The sequence below is a fragment of the Pan troglodytes genome, chromosome 17, assembly GCF_028858775.2.
Source record: "Pan troglodytes isolate AG18354 chromosome 17, NHGRI_mPanTro3-v2.0_pri, whole genome shotgun sequence".
NCBI classification, from domain to species: Eukaryota; Metazoa; Chordata; class Mammalia; order Primates; family Hominidae; genus Pan; species Pan troglodytes.
The window spans coordinates 41,858,339-41,876,397 of NC_072415.2; the positions used below are offsets into that span (position 1 = coordinate 41,858,339).

Here is an 18,059-nt window from a genome sequence, read left to right on the forward strand (position 1 = left end):
GAGAGAAAAGGATACAATTCAACCTATAAAATCTATTATAATTTAAAATTTTTAATATTAAACTTTCTCTGTTCAAATTATTGTGTGGTTTCTCTCTCATGATTAGACCCAGACTGATAAATCAGATTGTGTTGATTTTTCCTGAGTACTTTCAATAAGGTACAACCAGAAATTTACATTCTTCCATGGAGATTTTTCTGGATGTGAGTAGAAAAAAGGAAGTTGGGAATTGAGAATGTGGAGGTCCAAATGAAGAAAGTAATCATTTGATGGACTGAGGTACAGGAGTCAAGTTCTTTGATTCACTTCCTTTTCTGTATGTAAGTTTGAAATGCTGAGTGGGAAAGTTTGAGATCCTGGCAACCGGAGTGGGAAGGAATGAATGGAATGGAGGGTTTGGGGAATCTTGGCTCCCTGAGCTACATTAGAGAACCTCACACTGGCTTCCCTCCTGGCAAATCAAATAGGATGTCACTATCAGTACAAAATACATTGGACTGGTATTCAGTACATTACACTGGCTTCCCTCCTGGCAAATCAAATAGGAAATCAAAACCTCACACTGGTTTCTCTCCTGGCAAATCAAATAAGATGTCACTACCTGTACAAAATACATTGGACTGGTATATGTATATACACACACAAACACACACACACACACACACACATATATATACATGGACACACATCATATATATTATATTTGTATTTATATTATATGTCTGTTTAAATATAAGTAGAGAGTTTATTTGGGCCAAGTTTGAGATCTGCAACCTGGGAGCGTAGATTCAGGATGCTGTGAATTCAGATCACCAGGCAATATTTTAGGGAATAGAGAAGACCTCTCTGCCAGCCCAGGTAGTCGTCTTCACGCTGTCCTGATATAAAGTTTGTCAAACAGAGTGTACTGGGATATACATCGCCCCCAGAGTTGCTGCTAAGGAACGGAAACTCTATGTGTGTAGGCCAGCCTTGGCTCTTCAATTTAGCAGCCCTGCTGACCTGACATTTTTGGTGTTTGCTTTTAGGAATTTCCCCTATAATGAAAATGATGGACAGGTGACTAAGTTTTTATTAGAATTATAGCACTGGAAAAACACAATTCGTATAACAGGACTGTGATTCATTGAAACCAATGTCCTAGTTCCTTGGAGACCCTAAGGTCCTCAGGGCATTTGTGGACTCCAATACCTTTAACAAAAAGTGAATTGTGAGATATACCCATCCTCTCTCCCCAAACAGGGTAGTCTCCTCTAATGTCCTTTCAGATGCTCCCTTGACAATAGAAATGATCCCAGAAGGCAATATCAGAGAAGCTAGATTTGTTGGCAATAGAGCTCTCACTGTTGCAAAGTCAACCAAATGATGCCCATGAGATGCTGTGGTTCTCTGTTTTGCTTTATTAATTCTGTCCAGCAACAGATGGTACATGTCCTGTGTTTCTTCCCCTTTTTCCATGTTCTAAATGGAAGTTTTCATTGTAGTTGTATTTGCTCTCCATTGTGGTACATAACAGGTGGTTGATAGGAATTACATTTCTTATTTGGTCTAAGGTTGCAGTATCATGAGATCTCAAAATTGGACCAGATTAAGACCCAAGCAAAGGGAAAGGTAAATCATTTGGCAATACTGAACTGGAAAAATAGTGGTCTCATGACATTGTGACATTGCTGCCAGAAGGGACTTTGGATTACCTCCTTTCGAGAAAATAATAAATGCCTATATATTAAGGGGTAAGGCTGGAATTATTGAACTTCATGTATAGAAAGAAGGGCTTATATGTGGGCTGGAGGGTTCTTCTGTTTCCCTAAAATGTAGGCTTTGTTTGCTTTTTAAAACTGGTGTCAGGCTTTTGCCTCCAGTGTGATACTGGAACTAATCTTGTTATAGTTGCCTCTGTCCTGGCGAGGAAGCCGGGGGGGGCAGAACAATGCCCAGAGGATGTTAATAAACGTGGAGTAGGTCAGGTGCGGTGGCTCATGCCTGTAATCCCAGCACTTTGGGAGGCCTAGGTAGGCAGATTGCTTGAGCTCAGGAGTTTGAAACCAGCCTGGGTAACATGGCCAAACCCCATCTCTACAAAAATTAGCTGAGTGTGGTGGTGTGTGCCTATGGTTCTCACTACTCAGGAGGCAGAGGCAGGAGGATTGACTGAGCCTGGGAGTTTGAAGCTGCAGTGAGATATGATTGTGCCACTGTACTACAGCCCGGGCAACAGAGCGAGACCCTGTGTCGAAAAAAAAATGTGGAGTAAAGGAAAAACAAAAAGGGAAAAAAAGGAAGGAGGGAGGGAGAAAAGGTAAGAAAAAGAAAGGGAGAAAGGGAGAGAAGAGCGAGAGAGAAATGGAGAAAGATCTTTTAGCTTCAAATTTAAATGTTTCTCTCAAAGATTAAAAAACAACTGACCAGGCGCGGTGGCTTACGCCTGTAATCCCAGCACTTTGGGAGGCCGAGGCAGGTGGATCACCTGAGGTCAGGAGTTTGAGACCAGCCTAGCCGACTTGCTGAAACCCCATCTCTACAAAAATACAAAAATTAGCCAGGCTTGGTGGCGCATGCCTGTAATCGCAGCTACTTGGGAGGCTGAGGCAGGGGAATCGCTTGAACCCAGGAGACGGAGGTTGCAGTGAGCCGAGATAGTGCCACTGCATTCCCGCCTGTGGGATAGAGCAAGACTATGTCTCCAAACAAACAAACAAACAAACAAAAAAAACAAGAACAGTGTCAAAGAAAAGTTGAAATGTGAGTTAATTTGTTGAAATCTATTCATCATTACTGGTCTATTCTAGGGCTCTGCCTCCTAGAACAGCATGGTTTATTCAGTGAAGTGACTTTAGCTGCATTCCGAATATCTGTTTCATTGTTGGTTTGCTCTCTTTCTACTGACTGATTTGTGTGTTTGGGCAAGAGATAAGGTGGCTGCCCCACAGCTCCTGTGTTAACATGCCTTCCAAATTAAGGGATTTGATAGAGACTGACTAGAATATCAGAATCTCAGTTCCACAGTCTTGGGAGACAGAGTGTGGCTATCACAAGCTGGGATTATATTCACCTCTATCCTAATCAACTGTAACATAGAGGCCAGATTCCACAGGATAAACAGGGTCACCGGGGCTACTCATATGAACATTGTTAAAAATGGAAGCTGTATAATAATACATAAAATACGGATGATATGAAATTAAATGTCATGAAAATTCATGTTCATAATGACATTTATGAAGAAGTTGAAATGTAACTGTCTCAAACTGGGGTGAATTCAAAAGATAAATTCCTTCATTTTCTATAGTTAATTTAATCTCACTTTTGAACTTCCATTTCAGCTACTTTGCAGAGGTGTGAGGAGAGAATTTAAGCTTACAATGAAAAGTAACCCAGTTCCTTGTCTTTGGGAAGGAAGAACCACTTTGCGGCATTTCTTTGTCACTTGCCTCTCCTCTCCTTCTGAACTGTTGATTCAGCTAGGAAACTGGGACAGGGGCCAATCAGGAAAGCGGAGCTTGCAAGGGTGGTTCAGTAGAGGATGATTAATATGGGAAACTAATTACAAAGACATTAAAAGAGCAGAAAGGCCAAGTGTGACAGTGAAGCAAATACACAAGGCATTGAGAAAAGGAAGGGCCTGCCCAGCAGGAAGCAGGACCAAAGAAAGTGCAGCCTCACAGAAGCCAAAACCGCAGAAGAAATGAAACCACTGCCAGAAGCAGAGAGAGAGAGAGAGAGAGCAAGCTGGGTGAGGTGGCTCACACCTGTAATCCCAGCACTTTAGGAGGCCAAGGTGGGAGGATCACCTGAGGTCTGGAGTTTGAGACCAGCCTGACCAACATGGTGAAAGCCCATTTCTACTAAAAATACAAAAAATTAGCCGGGTGTGGCGGCGGGCGCCTGTAATCTCAGCTACTTGGGAGGCTGAGGCAGGAGAATCGCTTGAACCTGGGGTGGAGGTTGCAGTGAGCCGAGACTGCACCATTGTACTCCAGGTTGGGCAACAAGAGTGAAACGCCTTATCAAAAAAAAAAAAAAAAAAAAAAAAGAGAGAGAAGTAACTTGGTTTCGTCCTTCCTTCCTTCCTGATCTCTCATTGGTGCCTCGTATTGGCTGAATATAGCCAGAAGTCAGCTGGTAAGGGAAACTGGGAAACAGTTTATAAGAGTCAGCTCCAACAACAAGAGCAGAACAATAAGAGCAGAACAGGGAAAGAGATGTGGAAAGGCAAATGCCTAGGTCAGATACTTCCAACTACAAATAACCAAAGAACCCACTGAGAATGGCTCAAACTAGAAGGTGTTTAATTAATCTTGATTAACAGATAGGAGGCAGGGCAGTTTCAGGGTTGACTAGAGTAATTGAATAATTCAAATATTAATATATCAAGAACCTATATATTCTTTCCATCTTTCAGCTTTACCACCTTCAGCACATTGGCTTATCTTTTCACGGCTGGCTCTTTGCATGGTTTCATCCTGGTTGCAGTTCCACGTAGCACATATAGACACAGAAACATCTAGATGGGGGAGTAGATTTGTCTTTTTTTTTTTTTTTTTTAAGAGACAAGCTCTTGCTGTGTTGCTTAGGTAGGACTCCTGGGCTCAAGCAATCCTCCTGCCTCAGCCTCTCGAATAGCTGGGACTATAGGTGCACACCACTGCACCTAGATATTTTTTTTTTTTTTTTCAGACAGGTTCTCTGTTGCTCAGGCTGGAGTGCAGTGGAGTGATCATGGCTCACTGCAGCCTTGACCTCCCAGGCTCGACCAGTCCTCCTAACTCAGTCTCCCGAGTAGCTGGGATTACACGTGTGAGCCACCACACCATGCTAATTTCTAATTTTTTTTTTTTTTTAAGATGGAGTTTTGCTCTTGTTGCCCAGGCTGGAGTGCAATGGCATGATCTCAGCGCATCGCAACCTCTGCCTCCCAGGTTCAAGTGATTCTCCTGCCTCAGCCTCCTAAGTAGCTGGGATTACAGGCTCCTGCCACCACGCCCAGCTAATTTTGTATTTTTAGTAGAGGCAGGGTTTCTCCGTGTTGGTCAGGCTGGTCTTGAACTCCTGACCTCAGGTGATCTGCCTGCCTCGGCCTCCCAAAGTGTTGGGATTACAGGTATGAGCCACCATGCCTGGCCTCTAAAATTTTTTTGTAGAGGCAGGGTCCCACTATGTTGTCCAGGCTGGTCTCAAATTCCTGACCTCAAGCTATCCTCGTACCTCAGCCTCCCAAAGTGCTGGAATTACAGGAATGAGCCACCATGCCTGGCCTTGTCTTTGATCATCAAAGAAAAGTGCTTGCCGATGCCCCTCATAATAATTCCCTTCACAGCCTTTTGGTCATAACTGAGTCACATACACACTCATGCTTAAACCAGAGGAAACGGCCAATCCAGGGAAGGCTTGGAAGCTCTGCACCTCTTCCCCCATACCTTACCCTATGCGTCTCGTCATCTCTATCTTTTGCAATATCCTTTATAATATACCAGTAATCGTGTTTCTCTGAGTTGTGTGTGCTGCTTCAGCTTCAAGTTGCGGTTCCCAGAGCCCACTCTTTCGGTTTCATTAATTTGCTGGAGCAATATCCTTTATAATACACCAGTAATCATGTTTCTCTGAGTTCTGTGCACTGCTCCAGCAAATTAATGAAACCCAAAGAGTGGGCCGTGGGAACCACAACTTGAAGCTGGTTGATCAGAAGTTCTGGAGGCCCGGACTTGTAAGTGGTGTCTGGGGGTATGGAAGCCAGTCTTGGGAACTGGGCCCCCAACCTGTGGGATCTGACACTGTCTCTGGGTAGGTAGGAACTGAATTAGAGGACACCCATTTGCTGTCTGCTGCTTGGTGCGTGGGGAAAACCCCCCACATATTTGTTCACAGAAGTCTTCTTCTGTGTTGATTGTTGTGGTGCTGTGAGAGTAAAGGTAAAATATGGTTAGAGTTTTCCCTACACAATTGGTTATTGTGGAGGTTAAAGAACTCCATCATGGATGTTAACATGCTAGGTTGACTTCTGATTAACCCCAGTTCCAGGAATGCCCCTAAGAGTTCTTCTTTATGATTCCTTGTGTAAAAAGAGCATGATCTTAATCATAAATCCTGCCCTTAAGCAAATTATAGGCTGTAATGCACATAGTATTCTTGTCTTTCCCTCAGGGGTGAACTTTAATTTTCCTGCACATTATGTATACCCTTTCCTTATGGTCTGCAGGATAACAGTACGAAGATCCACCTGTCTTGCTGCTGCCCAAGACCACACTTCCATCCACAAGTTCCCCAGTAAATCACCTGCTACCAGCAAACTGGATTTGTTTGCCTCTTCTTTGGATTTTTGGCTTCTTCTGCATTTGAGAGTCACTTTGCATATATAGCCCTTTCATGGAACAGTTGTGTATGTACATAGTCAAGAGTAATATTTAGCTAATATTTGCTAAAATAAAAATATTTAGCGACTGGAACCAAATTGGCACTGGTCATTCAGGGCAGACTACTCCCCAGTCAGGATGGACAAGGCTGAAAAAGACTAGGAAAATGGTACTGGTACAAACCAGCTGAGTGTCAACACTGCACATGGTAGCAATTTACAAAGATACCAAAGGGTAGAGAGTGAAACATGAGCCTCTCTCCTGTTCCATCCTCCAGCTTCCCAGTTCACTTCTTCAAAGGCAGTTACTTTTGCCAGCAAAACAGGATTTTGAAGGTTTGTAGTAAGATAAAGCCAGGCCTTGTCAAGAAATCAGTATTCTAAATTATTTTATTTTTCTCTTTTGCATATCAAGGTCCATCGAACTTGACTGGAGAGTTTTATTTATTTATTTTGATTTTTTATTTTTTGAGACAGAGTCCTGCTCTGTCACCCAGGCTGGAGAGCAGTGGTGCCATCTCAGCTCACTGCAACTTCTGCCTCCTGGGTTCAAGCCACTCTTCTGCCTCAGCCTCTGGAGTAGCTGGGACTATAGGCATGCATACCATGCCCGGTTAATTTTTGTATTTTAGTAGAGACAGGTTTCGCCATGTTGTCCAGGCTGGTCACGAACTCCTGACCTCAAGTGATCCGCCTGCCTCGGCTTCCCAGAGTGCTGGGATTAGGAGCATGATCCACCACGCCTGGCCTTGACTGGAGAGTTTTAGAGCACCCAATCAGCAAGAAGTGGCAAGGGGAAAAGTCCATTCCTTCTAATCCAAGAGACTGTAGGAGAAGAAACAAAGTAGGGGCTTCATTCTTGGGGGGAAAGGTGGTTTAGATGGGTTGGAGTGCGTGCCCTGGAAGCACATGGCCTTACAGGCTGTTCAGAACCAGAGGGAGAACCACAAAGGATGTCATAGACAGTAGTTGTGTTGAGAGCCAGAGAGCCTGCTAAGGAGCCTGCCATGTTAAGGGTTAAGGAATTGGAAGGTGATCGTGGCAGAAATCAGAAGGTTTTACAGTGTTGGTGAAGCTAGGACATATCTCAGGGCCTTGGCCCAGCTGAGAGACAGGTCCGAGCAATCTTCATCAGCAAGTTTCAGCAAGAGAACACCCAGGACACATTGCATCTCAAGGAGCAGCGAAAATTAGTCTGGCTAAAGAAAATCCGGCAAAAATGCAAAAGAGAACTTGCAGATTTCAGGACCCAGATTCCCCTATAGTGCCTTGAGTTCATGTCAGCTACCCATCATCCTCCCTTCCCTTCTCCCAAATGCCATTCTGAGGGAAGCCCACTGAGAGGGACTGACTGGTTTAACCCAAACTTAAAGGAACTGTTTAAATTACTGCAGCACAGTTTACCAAATCGGTCTACATCTAGGGTTTTCCCTTCTAATGACCAAAGGCTGAGGACATTTTATTTACGCAGCTGAATGTATTTTGAGTAAATCTATGACATTCTTATAAAAATATCAAGTAGCTTTTCACCAGAAATGTTGCCAAGAAAGAAGATTGTGTCATTGGTAATTGCAACTTATTTTTTTAAGCTTAACTTTCCAAGGGTATCTATATTTTTCTTATGTCCAAGTTTTTGCTGGATTTCCACATATTGCCAGCTATATGCTTACGTGTATACCGAATGACTTATTAGAATATATGGGGGAGTGATACAAATATGTTTGGATTAGACATAAGTAAAGCTGCCGTTGCAGAGAAAGAATGAAGCAAATAAAATTAGGGTCACAAAATTAATGTTATGGTTAGATATTCCCAATGAATAATGGGAAACACTATTATACAGAAAATACACCTTACTTCCTAAATGGTCAGAATGAATGAAATGAGTGGAATTATCAAAAAAGTAAAATGTAGGCCAGGCACAGTGGCTCAGGCCTGTAATTCCAGCACTTTGGGAGGCCAAGGTGGGCGGATCGCTGGAGGCCAGGAGTTCGAGACTAGCCTGGCCAACATGGCAAAACCCTGTCTCTACTAAAAATGCAAAAATTAGTTTGGCATGGTGGTGCATGCCTGTAATCTCAGCTACTTGGGAGGCTGAGGCAGGAGAGTTGCTTCAACCTGGAAGGCGCAGGTTGCAGTGAGCTGAGATCATTCCACTGCACCCCAGCCTGGGTGACAGAGTGAGATTCTGTCTCAAAAGAAGAAAGAAAAAAAGTGAGTTTTCTTCTCTGGGCTGTTAAAAATTTGAACTCAAAGAACCATTTTATAAGTGAATGTGAAAAGCACCTGAACTACTGCTATTAGCTGCCCCTCTCGTCACGTGGTCTTCCTCCTTCCAGGAAATCTGAAGCTAGTATTAGCTTTCTTGTCTTGCTTCCACTGCGCTTGCTGCTAAGGAGGAAAAGCAACAAAAATACAAAATATAGTTTGGTAGAGGGAATTAGCTATTCATTGGACAAATTATTATTATTCTAGGAATCAATGCTTTTGAGATGTACATTGAAACCCATTTCCTCCATAAAGTTTTCTGTTAAATCTATATATTTCTAATCATTCCATTTCCTATCCTCATTACAGCCATCGTTTAATGCAAAATTTAATACTTTGGCAAATACCATTTTTTCTCTCTCATTCTGATAGATATGTAATAATGTAAACAGGTTGAGAGCAAAGTTCATGACATCTGCATAACACCTAACAATGCCAATGTCAACATAGACAATAAATGGCAGAATTGATTTAAATAGTCCCTTAAATGGCTTCTGTTTATTCATTTAGACCATGGGGGAGGGTTTTAACAAAGGATGGTAATAAAACCTTTCTTTTCTCTGAAGCTAATTGTAGATGCTGTATAATGTTCCAGATTTTCCTTAGCTTCTTTCACGTCATTGTGATCCCATCTTATCGATTTATCCTTTTTTTTTTCTTCTTTTTTTTGAGAGAGTCTCACTCTGTCGCCAGGGCTGGAGTGCAGCGGCGCGATCGCGGCTCACTGCAACCTCTGCCTCCCGGGTACAAGCGATTCTCGTGCCTCAGCCTCCCGAGTACCTGGGATTACAGGCTCCCACCACCATGTCCGGTTAATTTTTGTATTTTTAGTAGAGATGGGATTTCATCATGTTGGCCAGGCTGGTCTTGAACTCCTGACCTCAAGTGATCCAACCGCCTTCGCCTACCAAAGTGCTGGGATTACAGGTGTGAGCCACCGCGCCCGGCCTTTTTTCTTTCTTTCTTTTTTTTTTTTTTGAGACGGAATCTCACTCTGTTACGCAGGTTGGACCATCTTATAGATTATCAATTGTACAGATAATTGCACTCCGGCCTGGGAGACAGAGTGAGTACCTGTCTCAAAAAATAAAATAAAATAAAATAAAATTAAAAAAAAAACACTTAAATTAATGAATAACCTTGGTGAAAAGCCACGTCCATGCTTCTACGGCATTTCTCTTCAAAGCTAAAAAAAAAAGAAAAAATCAAAAATCAACCCAAAGGTGTAGTAGAAGACTGCATCTGCGACCGTATTTAAGCATCGGTCATGCTGTTAAAGGAGAAAGTGGACATCCTCTCAAGGAAACTTTAATCCTGCCCCCAAAGGATTAAAATCCCGTAACAAATATTCGTTTATAACACATCTTGACAAGATCAAAACATTCTGGTAGGGCAAATAGTAAAGGCTAAATCTTGAACATTGACGAAAACTTCCTGAAAGGCCCAATGTATTTGACAGGAGAGGTAACTGGGGTCCCGGGCCTAGCGAGGCGGGGCGGGAAGGCGCAGGTGTTACCGCGGGCGCCCAACTGCTTACGTCACAACCCGCGGAAGGAGCCGTGCGCTGGTTGCTATAGTGGCCGCACTTCACACCCCGTGCCTCCCCGACTCTCCTGGCTCCTCCGCCCAGATCCCCGGCGCTCCCGCGTTCGGTGACGGCCGGGTAGGCTGTAGGCAGCGCAATGCCAAGACAGAGCTGCTGGCGGCGGCGGGCGAATCTCCCTGCACCATGAGCCTCGGCTCCAGCCCCGTTTGGGGCCGATAAGCACAGCGCACGCCGCCCTCCATTTGCCCCGGGGCCTCGGCTGCGAAGATAGCGGCGGCCGGACAGGAAGCCCGAGGAAAGCGCTGGGCCGCCTCTCTACGAACACGTGAAGGAAAAGCAGCTCCGTCCACAGCGCCGCTTCGGGGCTCCTAGGTGAGAGTCTCCCCGGCGGAAGCGTGGAGGGGCCGGGGTGCCGGGAAGCGGGGCGGGGAGGAAGCCGCGGACACGGGCTGGGCACTCGGGGCTCGGGGTCGGGGTGAGTAGAGGCGGAAAAGCAGTGAAAAGGGAGGCCTTGGGCGAAGACGGGGGCTGAGGGCGGGGCGCGAGCCCGCGCCTGGAGCCCGGTGAGGGCGTGGCCTAGAGCGTGAGGCCGCGGCCTGGGGCGGGGTGAGGGGCGAGCGGGGCGGGCCCACGGCACGCTGCGAGCCCAGCCTCCCGCCAAGCACCGTCCCCCATCCAGCCCCTGTGGGAGGAGCCGTGGGAGGGGTCGCCTCTTGCCCGGCGCGTGCGGCGGTAGCGTCTCTGCGTTCGGCCCCGCCCTACCCAGGGCCCCGCCCCCTTCCTGGCGCGCGCTGTATCCTGATGCGATCCCCCTCCCCCCTCCGGGTTCGTGTAGGGAGTCGGGCCCCGGGCCGCCACCATCACCTCGGCCGCTGCCGCTGCCGCCATAGCCTTGTTTCCCCATCCCCCGCCATGGCCGAGGACCTCTCTGCGGCCACGTCCTACACCGAAGATGATTTCTACTGCCCCGTCTGTCAGGAGGTGCTCAAAACGCCCGTGCGGACCACGGCCTGTCAGCACGTGTGAGTAGACGCCCCCTCCCCCGCGCGGAGCCGGGTTGTCGCTTAGGCCCGGCCTCCGGCCCGGGACCCCGGGCTGCCGCCTGGCGGGAACCGAGCCCGCCGCGCCCTGCCCGAGCGTCGCTGCCCCGCGAGGTCCCGTTCCCCGCCCCTCAGAGTCCCGGGGCGGCCTTTTCCTCAGCCTCGGGGCCCGCTCCCCGCGTCCAGCCCCCTCAGCCCAAGCTCCCGCTCTCCCGCTCTCCCGCTCTCCCTGGCTTTCGCGCCCCCGGGGCAGTGGCCAGGCCGTTCCCTGCGGCGTCTTCAGGCCCCGGAGGCCCCTGTCGTCTCCGCCAGGCCCGGGAGGAATTGCAGGGATCTTGGAGCCTTTTTGTTTCTTAGCAACCCGGGTGAAGGCTGGGGTGTCGAGTGTCAAAAGCGGCCGGCGGTGCTCGCGCGGGCCCGCTCGCCCCGCGACCTGCCCTGCTTTCAAGTTTCCTCTTTCAGAACCTTGGTCCGTCCCCTCGGTCCAAGAGCTCTTCTGTAACTTCCCCTCAACCCTGCTTCACAGAACACCCTCGAGAGCGTTTTGTTTCGTTTCCAGTCCACTATGTGTTAGAGGGATCTAGAATGAGTTTTCTTCTCTGGTCTCTTAAAACTGACAGGATTTTCGGGCATTGAAATGAGCGTTCCCCTTTGTTTTACCTTTCTGCTTATTACTTGATTAATACAAGGGTGGAGAGGAGAAAGGAAGACTTCTGTTATGAGGAATGAGCCGAAATTGAGATGCTACCCAGGGTGGGGGAGAACACAAAGGGGTTGGGTGAGATAACGCATGCGTTTGATTGGCAGGCATATTTACAAGAACTTTGATAAAATTTCATGGACGGCTAGGGTGTGAGTAAGGGTTGGAAAGAGCCCTTGTTGAGAAGGTGTATAGCCCTTCTGACAGACCTGACTGATGATCAGAGTCCCCGGGGAACTTTTTAAGTAAACATACCAATTCCCAGGCTCCATTTCAAACTTAACAAAAGAATGTTCGGGCAGGTGGGGCCTGGAAATCTTTATTTATTTATTTATTGTTTTTTTTTTTTAGTAGAGACGGGGTTTCACCGTGTTAGCAAGGATGGTCTCGATCTCCTGACCTCGTGATCCTCCCGCCTCGGCCTCCCAAAGTGCTGGGATTAAAGGCGTGAGCCACCGCGCCCCGCCCGGAAATCTTTATTTTTAAAAAACACACTCAGGCTTGAAAGTTACGTGTGTTTGCAAATAACTGAAAAGAATTGACCAACCTTCTAAATGTATTTCATTCTCCTTCGACTTTTTTTTCTTTTTTTTTTTGAGGTGAGGTTCTATAATTTTGTAAAGGATAGATTGAATTTTTGGTTCTTAATTGCAAATGCCCTTACTGTGGTTGTTTTCTTGATACCAACTCTTCTCATTTTTTCCCCAATCTTAACTGCACTGTCTACTTTATTTCTATTTTGTGCTGGTTGTGTGAGCCAAGAGTGTGTGGATTTTCATGATAGAAATTATGCCAGTTACGCTTTTGCTCTTTAAGGGAGATGAATGACATCTTGTTATTTTGTGCAACAAATGCAGATTCTTAGGGAAATGTTTTGAGGGATCCTTTTGCGGTTCATAGTGTGATGATTGAGTGTTCACAGGCATGTGTGAGATATGCCATCCTCAAACCTTGTTACAGGGTCAGCACATTACCCATCTGACATGAAAAAAAAAAAAAACGTTTGGAGGTGTCTAGGGCACAATATAGATCTTCCACCTTTAATCTAGCATAACTTGGTCCCTTTCCAATATTTTAAAAAAATTTAAGTGCTGTGTTGGCATTGGGTAGATAAAAGGGAGGGAGGAGAGCAAGGTGAGAGGAAGCTGTAATAGCTGCTAACTATATATATATATATATATATATATATATATATAAAGCAGGTCTTTTTTGGATAGAATCATTCTAATTATCCTTTGGGTCATTGACCTAATGGGCCTCATTGTAGTTTTTAGCACTCCCCAAAATTCCGTGTAGATTGCTCTAGTCCGCTTCCCTTGTGGGACATTTTAAATCAAGGTTTATAATTTGATTTGACCTCAAGACTGTGGAAAATGTTGGAGATGACTGTTTTTAATTCAGGACCTTTCTCAAATCAACTGATTGTACATAGACAGTTCTGCCTGAACAATGAATTAAAAGAATAGGCAGAGGGAGAAAAAAAGTTTAATTTGGAAGAGGTGGTAATGGAGGAACAGGATTTTAATCAGTTGGAAGGAGTTTAGTGGGGGAATTGGAGACAAATTTTATAAATTATCATTTTTTTTTTGAGACATGGTCTTATTCTGTTGTCCAGGGTGGAGTGCGGTGGTGTGATCATGTTTCATTGCAGCCTTGACCTCCCCCGTTCGAGCAACCCTCCCGCCTCAGCCTCTCAAGTTGGTGGGACTACAGGAGCATGCCTCCATGCCTGACTAATTTTGTTTTCTTTTTTATAGAGACAGGGCCTCACTACGTTGCCCAGTCAGATTTTGAACTCCTGGGCTGAAGTCATCCTCCTGTCTTGGCCTCCAAAAGTGCTGGGATGACAGGCGTGAGACATGGCACCTGACCTGTTTTTTAATTAACATAGTTATCTATGTCATTTGCTCTACCTTCTTCACAAAGGACAGACCTATGCCTTTAAAGAAACTTATATTTGGCTGCAAAATCAATTTTTGATTCACGAATAGAGAGTTGAAGTGATAAGGGCTTTGGGTTACTGTGGATCAGTTAGAAAATGAAAAATTTTAATTGCCATTTCAATGACAGGTAAGGATTTGACTACTGACTATCCTAGTAAAAGGAGCAAGTTCATTATCATTAGAATAACATTACTAAAATATAAACTCCCATTTAATCCCCATTCATTCCCTGAAACTGCAGTTGTTGAATGCTCTTTGTCTGGTGCACGGACTACTAAGTACTGTTTCTCTGGAGACTTAATAGTCCGCTGGAGAGACCTATAAATGAGTGTGATTGATATAGAAGAGATTTTATGTGAGCATCTAGAGCAGGTATCTAAATTAGCCTAAAGGATAGGGATAATTTCCTAGATGAAGTAATGCCTTAGGTCAGCGTTTGTATTCAGTGTTTGTGGGGAATGCCAGAGTCAAGGAGGGTACAGAGGATGAATGTGAGCTGGACTTTGAGGTTTGGCTGGAACCAAAGACAGCGTAGTGGAGATGGAGCTTAGCGTTATTGGCAGGAACTTACTGTGTAAGCTAATTTGAGCGTTTTCCTGAAAACCTATTAAATAATTAGATAACCTAATGAATAATACTAGACCTAGTAAATAATTTTTGGCAGGGGAGCAGCGTGGTCACATTTCATTTTTAGAAAGTTTACCTTCATAGCAGGGTTTTCAGCTTGGTAGTGGTGAGACTAGTGAAGAGGTCATTCATTGATGTGTCAGGGAGAGAAATGATTAGAACCTGAACTAAGGAAATGATAGTAGGAATGGAGCAGAGAGACTCCTGACATTTTAAGGACAGTGTGTAAGATTTGATGACTGTGTTCAGTAGTTAAGTGTGTATACCATATGTAGATCTGGAATACATGGAGCTAAAGCTGTGGGTGTCGACGTGGTCACCCAGTGAGGTATATAAATGGAAAGATTGAAGAGCACCTAGATAGAGCAAAGTGTTGGAGAATACTTACTTAAATATCGAGTGGAGAAAATTGCAGCCAGACAAGGAACGAACAGAAGGATAGGAAGAAAACCAGGAATAAAGTGAGAGTGGAAACTGAGGATTCAGATCATCTGCAAATGATTGTTAAGCAGTCAGCATTTTCAGAGGCCTTAGAGTGGTCAGATGTAATTTTGTTTTTGTTTTTGTTTTTTTTGAAATAGGGTCTCGCTCTGTTGCGAGGAGTGCAGTGGCATGATCATAGCTTACTGCAGCCTCGACCTCCCAGGCTCAAGAATATCTTCCCACCTCAACCTCCCAAGTAGCTAGCTGGGACTACAGGCACTCACCACCATGCCTGGCTATTAAAAAAAAAATTTTTGTAGAGATGGGTCTTGCTTTGTTGCCCAACCTGGTCTCTATCTCCTGGGTGCAAACCGTCCTCCTGCCTCAGCCTCCCAAAGTGCTGGGATTACAGGCAAGAGCCTCCACACCTGGCAGATGTAATATTTTGAAAAACATGTTAAGACAAATTAATATGAAAGTTGAGCAGGTAGTCAAAGCAAGGCTTCAGAAGAAAGTACAGACTGGCGTAGGAGTAAGGTGTTTATCTCTTTTGGTGTTTTATTCTGTAATCTTCAAAGGCTCTTGGAAACCTCTGTTCTTCCTTGTTTTGAACAGTCAAGGAAATAATTCTTGTACATGGCAGAAGTAAGCTACTATTGCAATAAAAATTACATATAACAAGTTTGATTCTTTGCTAAACTCTTAAAAATGGAAATCTAATCTGTTTTTGCTTTTAGGCCTCTCTGTAAGGAGGCATCTTTTAAAATGAACTTCTACTTCTTGTTAAGCACAAATTTGTGTAATTTCCTATTTGACCAGCTTGAACATCCAGTTCCTGAGTTTTTAGTTCATATTTACTTTTTTTAATCCTTAATTTTAAAACAATTTTAAATTAATTATTTATTTTTGAGACCGAGTCTCTCTCTCTTGCCCAGGCTGGAGTGCAGTGGTGGGATCTTGGCTCACTGTAACCTCCACCTCCTGGATTTAAGCGATTCTCCTGCCTCGTCCTCCTGAGTAGCTGGGACTACAGGCACAACAAGTAGCTGGACTACAGGCATACACCACCATGCCCGGCTAATTTTTGTTTTTTGTTTTTTTGTATTTTTAGTAGAGATGAGGTTTCACCATATTGGCCAGGCTGGTCTCGAACCCCTGTGCTCAAGTGATCTGCCCGCCTTGGCCTCCTAAAGTGCTGGGATTATAGGCATGAGCCACTATCCTCGGCCTAATTAATTAATTTAGAAACAGGGTCTCACTCTGTTGCTCGGGCTATGTATATATGTGTATGTATATGTGTATATATGTGTATATGTGTATGTATATATGTGTGTATATGTGTGTGTGTGTATATATATTTTTTTGTTTGTTTGTTTGTTTGTTTTGAGACAGTCTCACTGTGTTGCCCAGGCTGGATTGCAGTGGTGCGGTCTTGGCTCACTGCAACCTCCACCTCCCTGGTTCAAGCGATTCTACTCCCTCAGCCTCCCAAGTAGTTGGGATTACAGGCGTGCACCATCACGCCCTGCTAATTTTTTGTATTTTTAGTAGAGACAGGGTTTTGCCATGTTGGCCAGGCTGGTTTTGAACTCCAGGCTGGTTTTGAACTCCTGACCTCAAGTGATCCTCTTGCCTCGGCCTCCCAAAGTGCTAGGATTACAGGTGTGAGCCACTGTGCCCACAGTATATTTCTTATAGTTTAAATTTTTTTAGAGATGGGGTCTTGCTGTGTTGCTCAGGCTGGTCTCAAACTCCTGGTCTCAAGCAGTCCTCCCACCTGAGCCTCCTGAGTAGCGGGGACTACTGGTGAGTGCCACAGCACCTGGCTTTGTAATTTTAACACCTTTATTGGTATCTTGTTACTTGAGTAGTTATGCTGTAAGTATATACTTTAAAATAATTTTCTTCTTTCCTAAAATCTGTGCTATTTAATTATATAATAAAAGGTTGAGGCCGGGCGCGGTGGCTCACGCCTGTCATCCCAGCACTTTGGGAGGCCGAGGCAGACGGATCACAAGGTCAGGAGATCGAGACCATCCTGGCTAACACAGTGAAACCCCGTCTCTACTAAAAATAAAAAAAATTAGCCGGGTGTGGCGGCAGGCGCCTGTAATCCCAGCTGTTTGGGAGGCTGAGGCAGGAGAATGGCATGAACCCGGGAGGTGGAGCTTGCAGTGAGCTGAGATGGTGCCACTGCACTCCAGCCCGGGCGACAGAGTGAGACTCCGTTTCAAAAAAAAAAAAAAAGATTAATTTTAAATCTTGAGGACTAGTTTACAACCTTTGATTTTTTTTTTTTTTGAAGTTTTTTTGGGGAATGATCTCGATTATTGACTCGGAAAATAGACTAAGTGCCAGATTTTAAATTATTTAATTTATACTGAAATTGGGAGCATGATGAGTGGGAATATTGTTTTTCCTCTCCCAGTGTTGTTGATTAGCCTTTTGTTGGGAGAATGCGTAACGGAAATTCGTCTAGCATCTGCTAGTTTAAAGTTGAGAGAAATGTAAAGAGACCTTTTTTGGTTATAGGGTAATGCCCTGTTCTGAAGATACGGGCCTTTTCAGGAACATGAAAATTAGTTTTAGTAATTCTTGATTTGTACCTTTTTCCTTCCTACTTCTGCTTTGTTTTGAAATAAGTTCTGTCTAGCACTTTGATCCATTCCAGCCCAAAGTGAGATGAGAATAATTCGTTTTATGTCTGAAGAAACATGCTTGGTTGTACAGAGGAAGGAACAGTAAAATTGGAGATAAAAGACCTGAATATCTCTATTTTATTTTATTTTTAGACAAAATCTCGCTCTGTTGCCCAGACTGGAGTGCAGTGGTGCAGTCTTGGCTCACTGCAACCTCCACCCATTGGGTTCAAGAGATTCTCCTGCCCCAATCTCCCGTGTAGCTGGAACTACAGGCATGCACCACTATACCCGGCTAATTTTTTTGTATTTTTAGTAGAGATGGTGTTGCACCATGTTGGTCAGGCTGGTCTCCAACTCCTGACCCCAAATGATCTGCCCCGCCTCGGCCTCCCAAAGTGCTGGGATTACAGTGGCTGTGAGCCACTGCACCCGGCCATTCTTTGTACCTGTTATCACAGTTTGTAATCATAACATTTTTGGAATCAGATAATTTGACCAATGTCAGTTTCACTGGTTAGGCT

General features: G+C 44.8%; 2 protein-coding genes and 1 non-coding gene across 8 annotated transcripts in view; all 3 read left to right on the forward strand.

Annotated features, from left to right (window-relative positions):
• RNF125 (ring finger protein 125) overlaps window positions 1–9,182 on the forward strand; it is a 72,283-nt gene extending 63,101 nt beyond the window's left edge. The window contains exon 5 of the mRNA XM_016933494.3: window positions 6,197–9,182. Within this exon, the coding sequence (XP_016788983.1) occupies window positions 6,197–6,268 (72 nt within the window). The 3' untranslated portion in view covers window positions 6,269–9,182. The remainder of the gene's footprint in view (window positions 1–6,196) is intronic.
• A 958-nt stretch (window positions 9,183–10,140) lies between these two features.
• Window positions 10,141–18,059, forward strand: part of RNF138 (ring finger protein 138) — a 39,801-nt gene continuing 31,882 nt past the window's right edge. Inside the window, exons 1-2 of one of the 6 annotated variants that reach the window (XM_512083.9) lie at window positions 10,141–10,535; window positions 10,999–11,185. In XM_512083.9, coding sequence (XP_512083.3) covers window positions 11,076–11,185 — 110 coding nt within the window. In that variant the 5' untranslated portion in view covers window positions 10,141–10,535; window positions 10,999–11,075. Of the gene's footprint in view, window positions 10,536–10,761; window positions 11,186–18,059 lie in introns of those variants that run through there. The other 5 variants (XM_016933495.4, XM_009433841.5, XM_063795574.1 and 2 more) reach the window with 5 other exon arrangements.
• On the forward strand, window positions 12,785–12,887 carry LOC112206305 (small nucleolar RNA U13). Its single transcript, XR_002940538.2, has one exon. It is a non-coding gene; the product is annotated as a small nucleolar RNA U13 (small nucleolar RNA).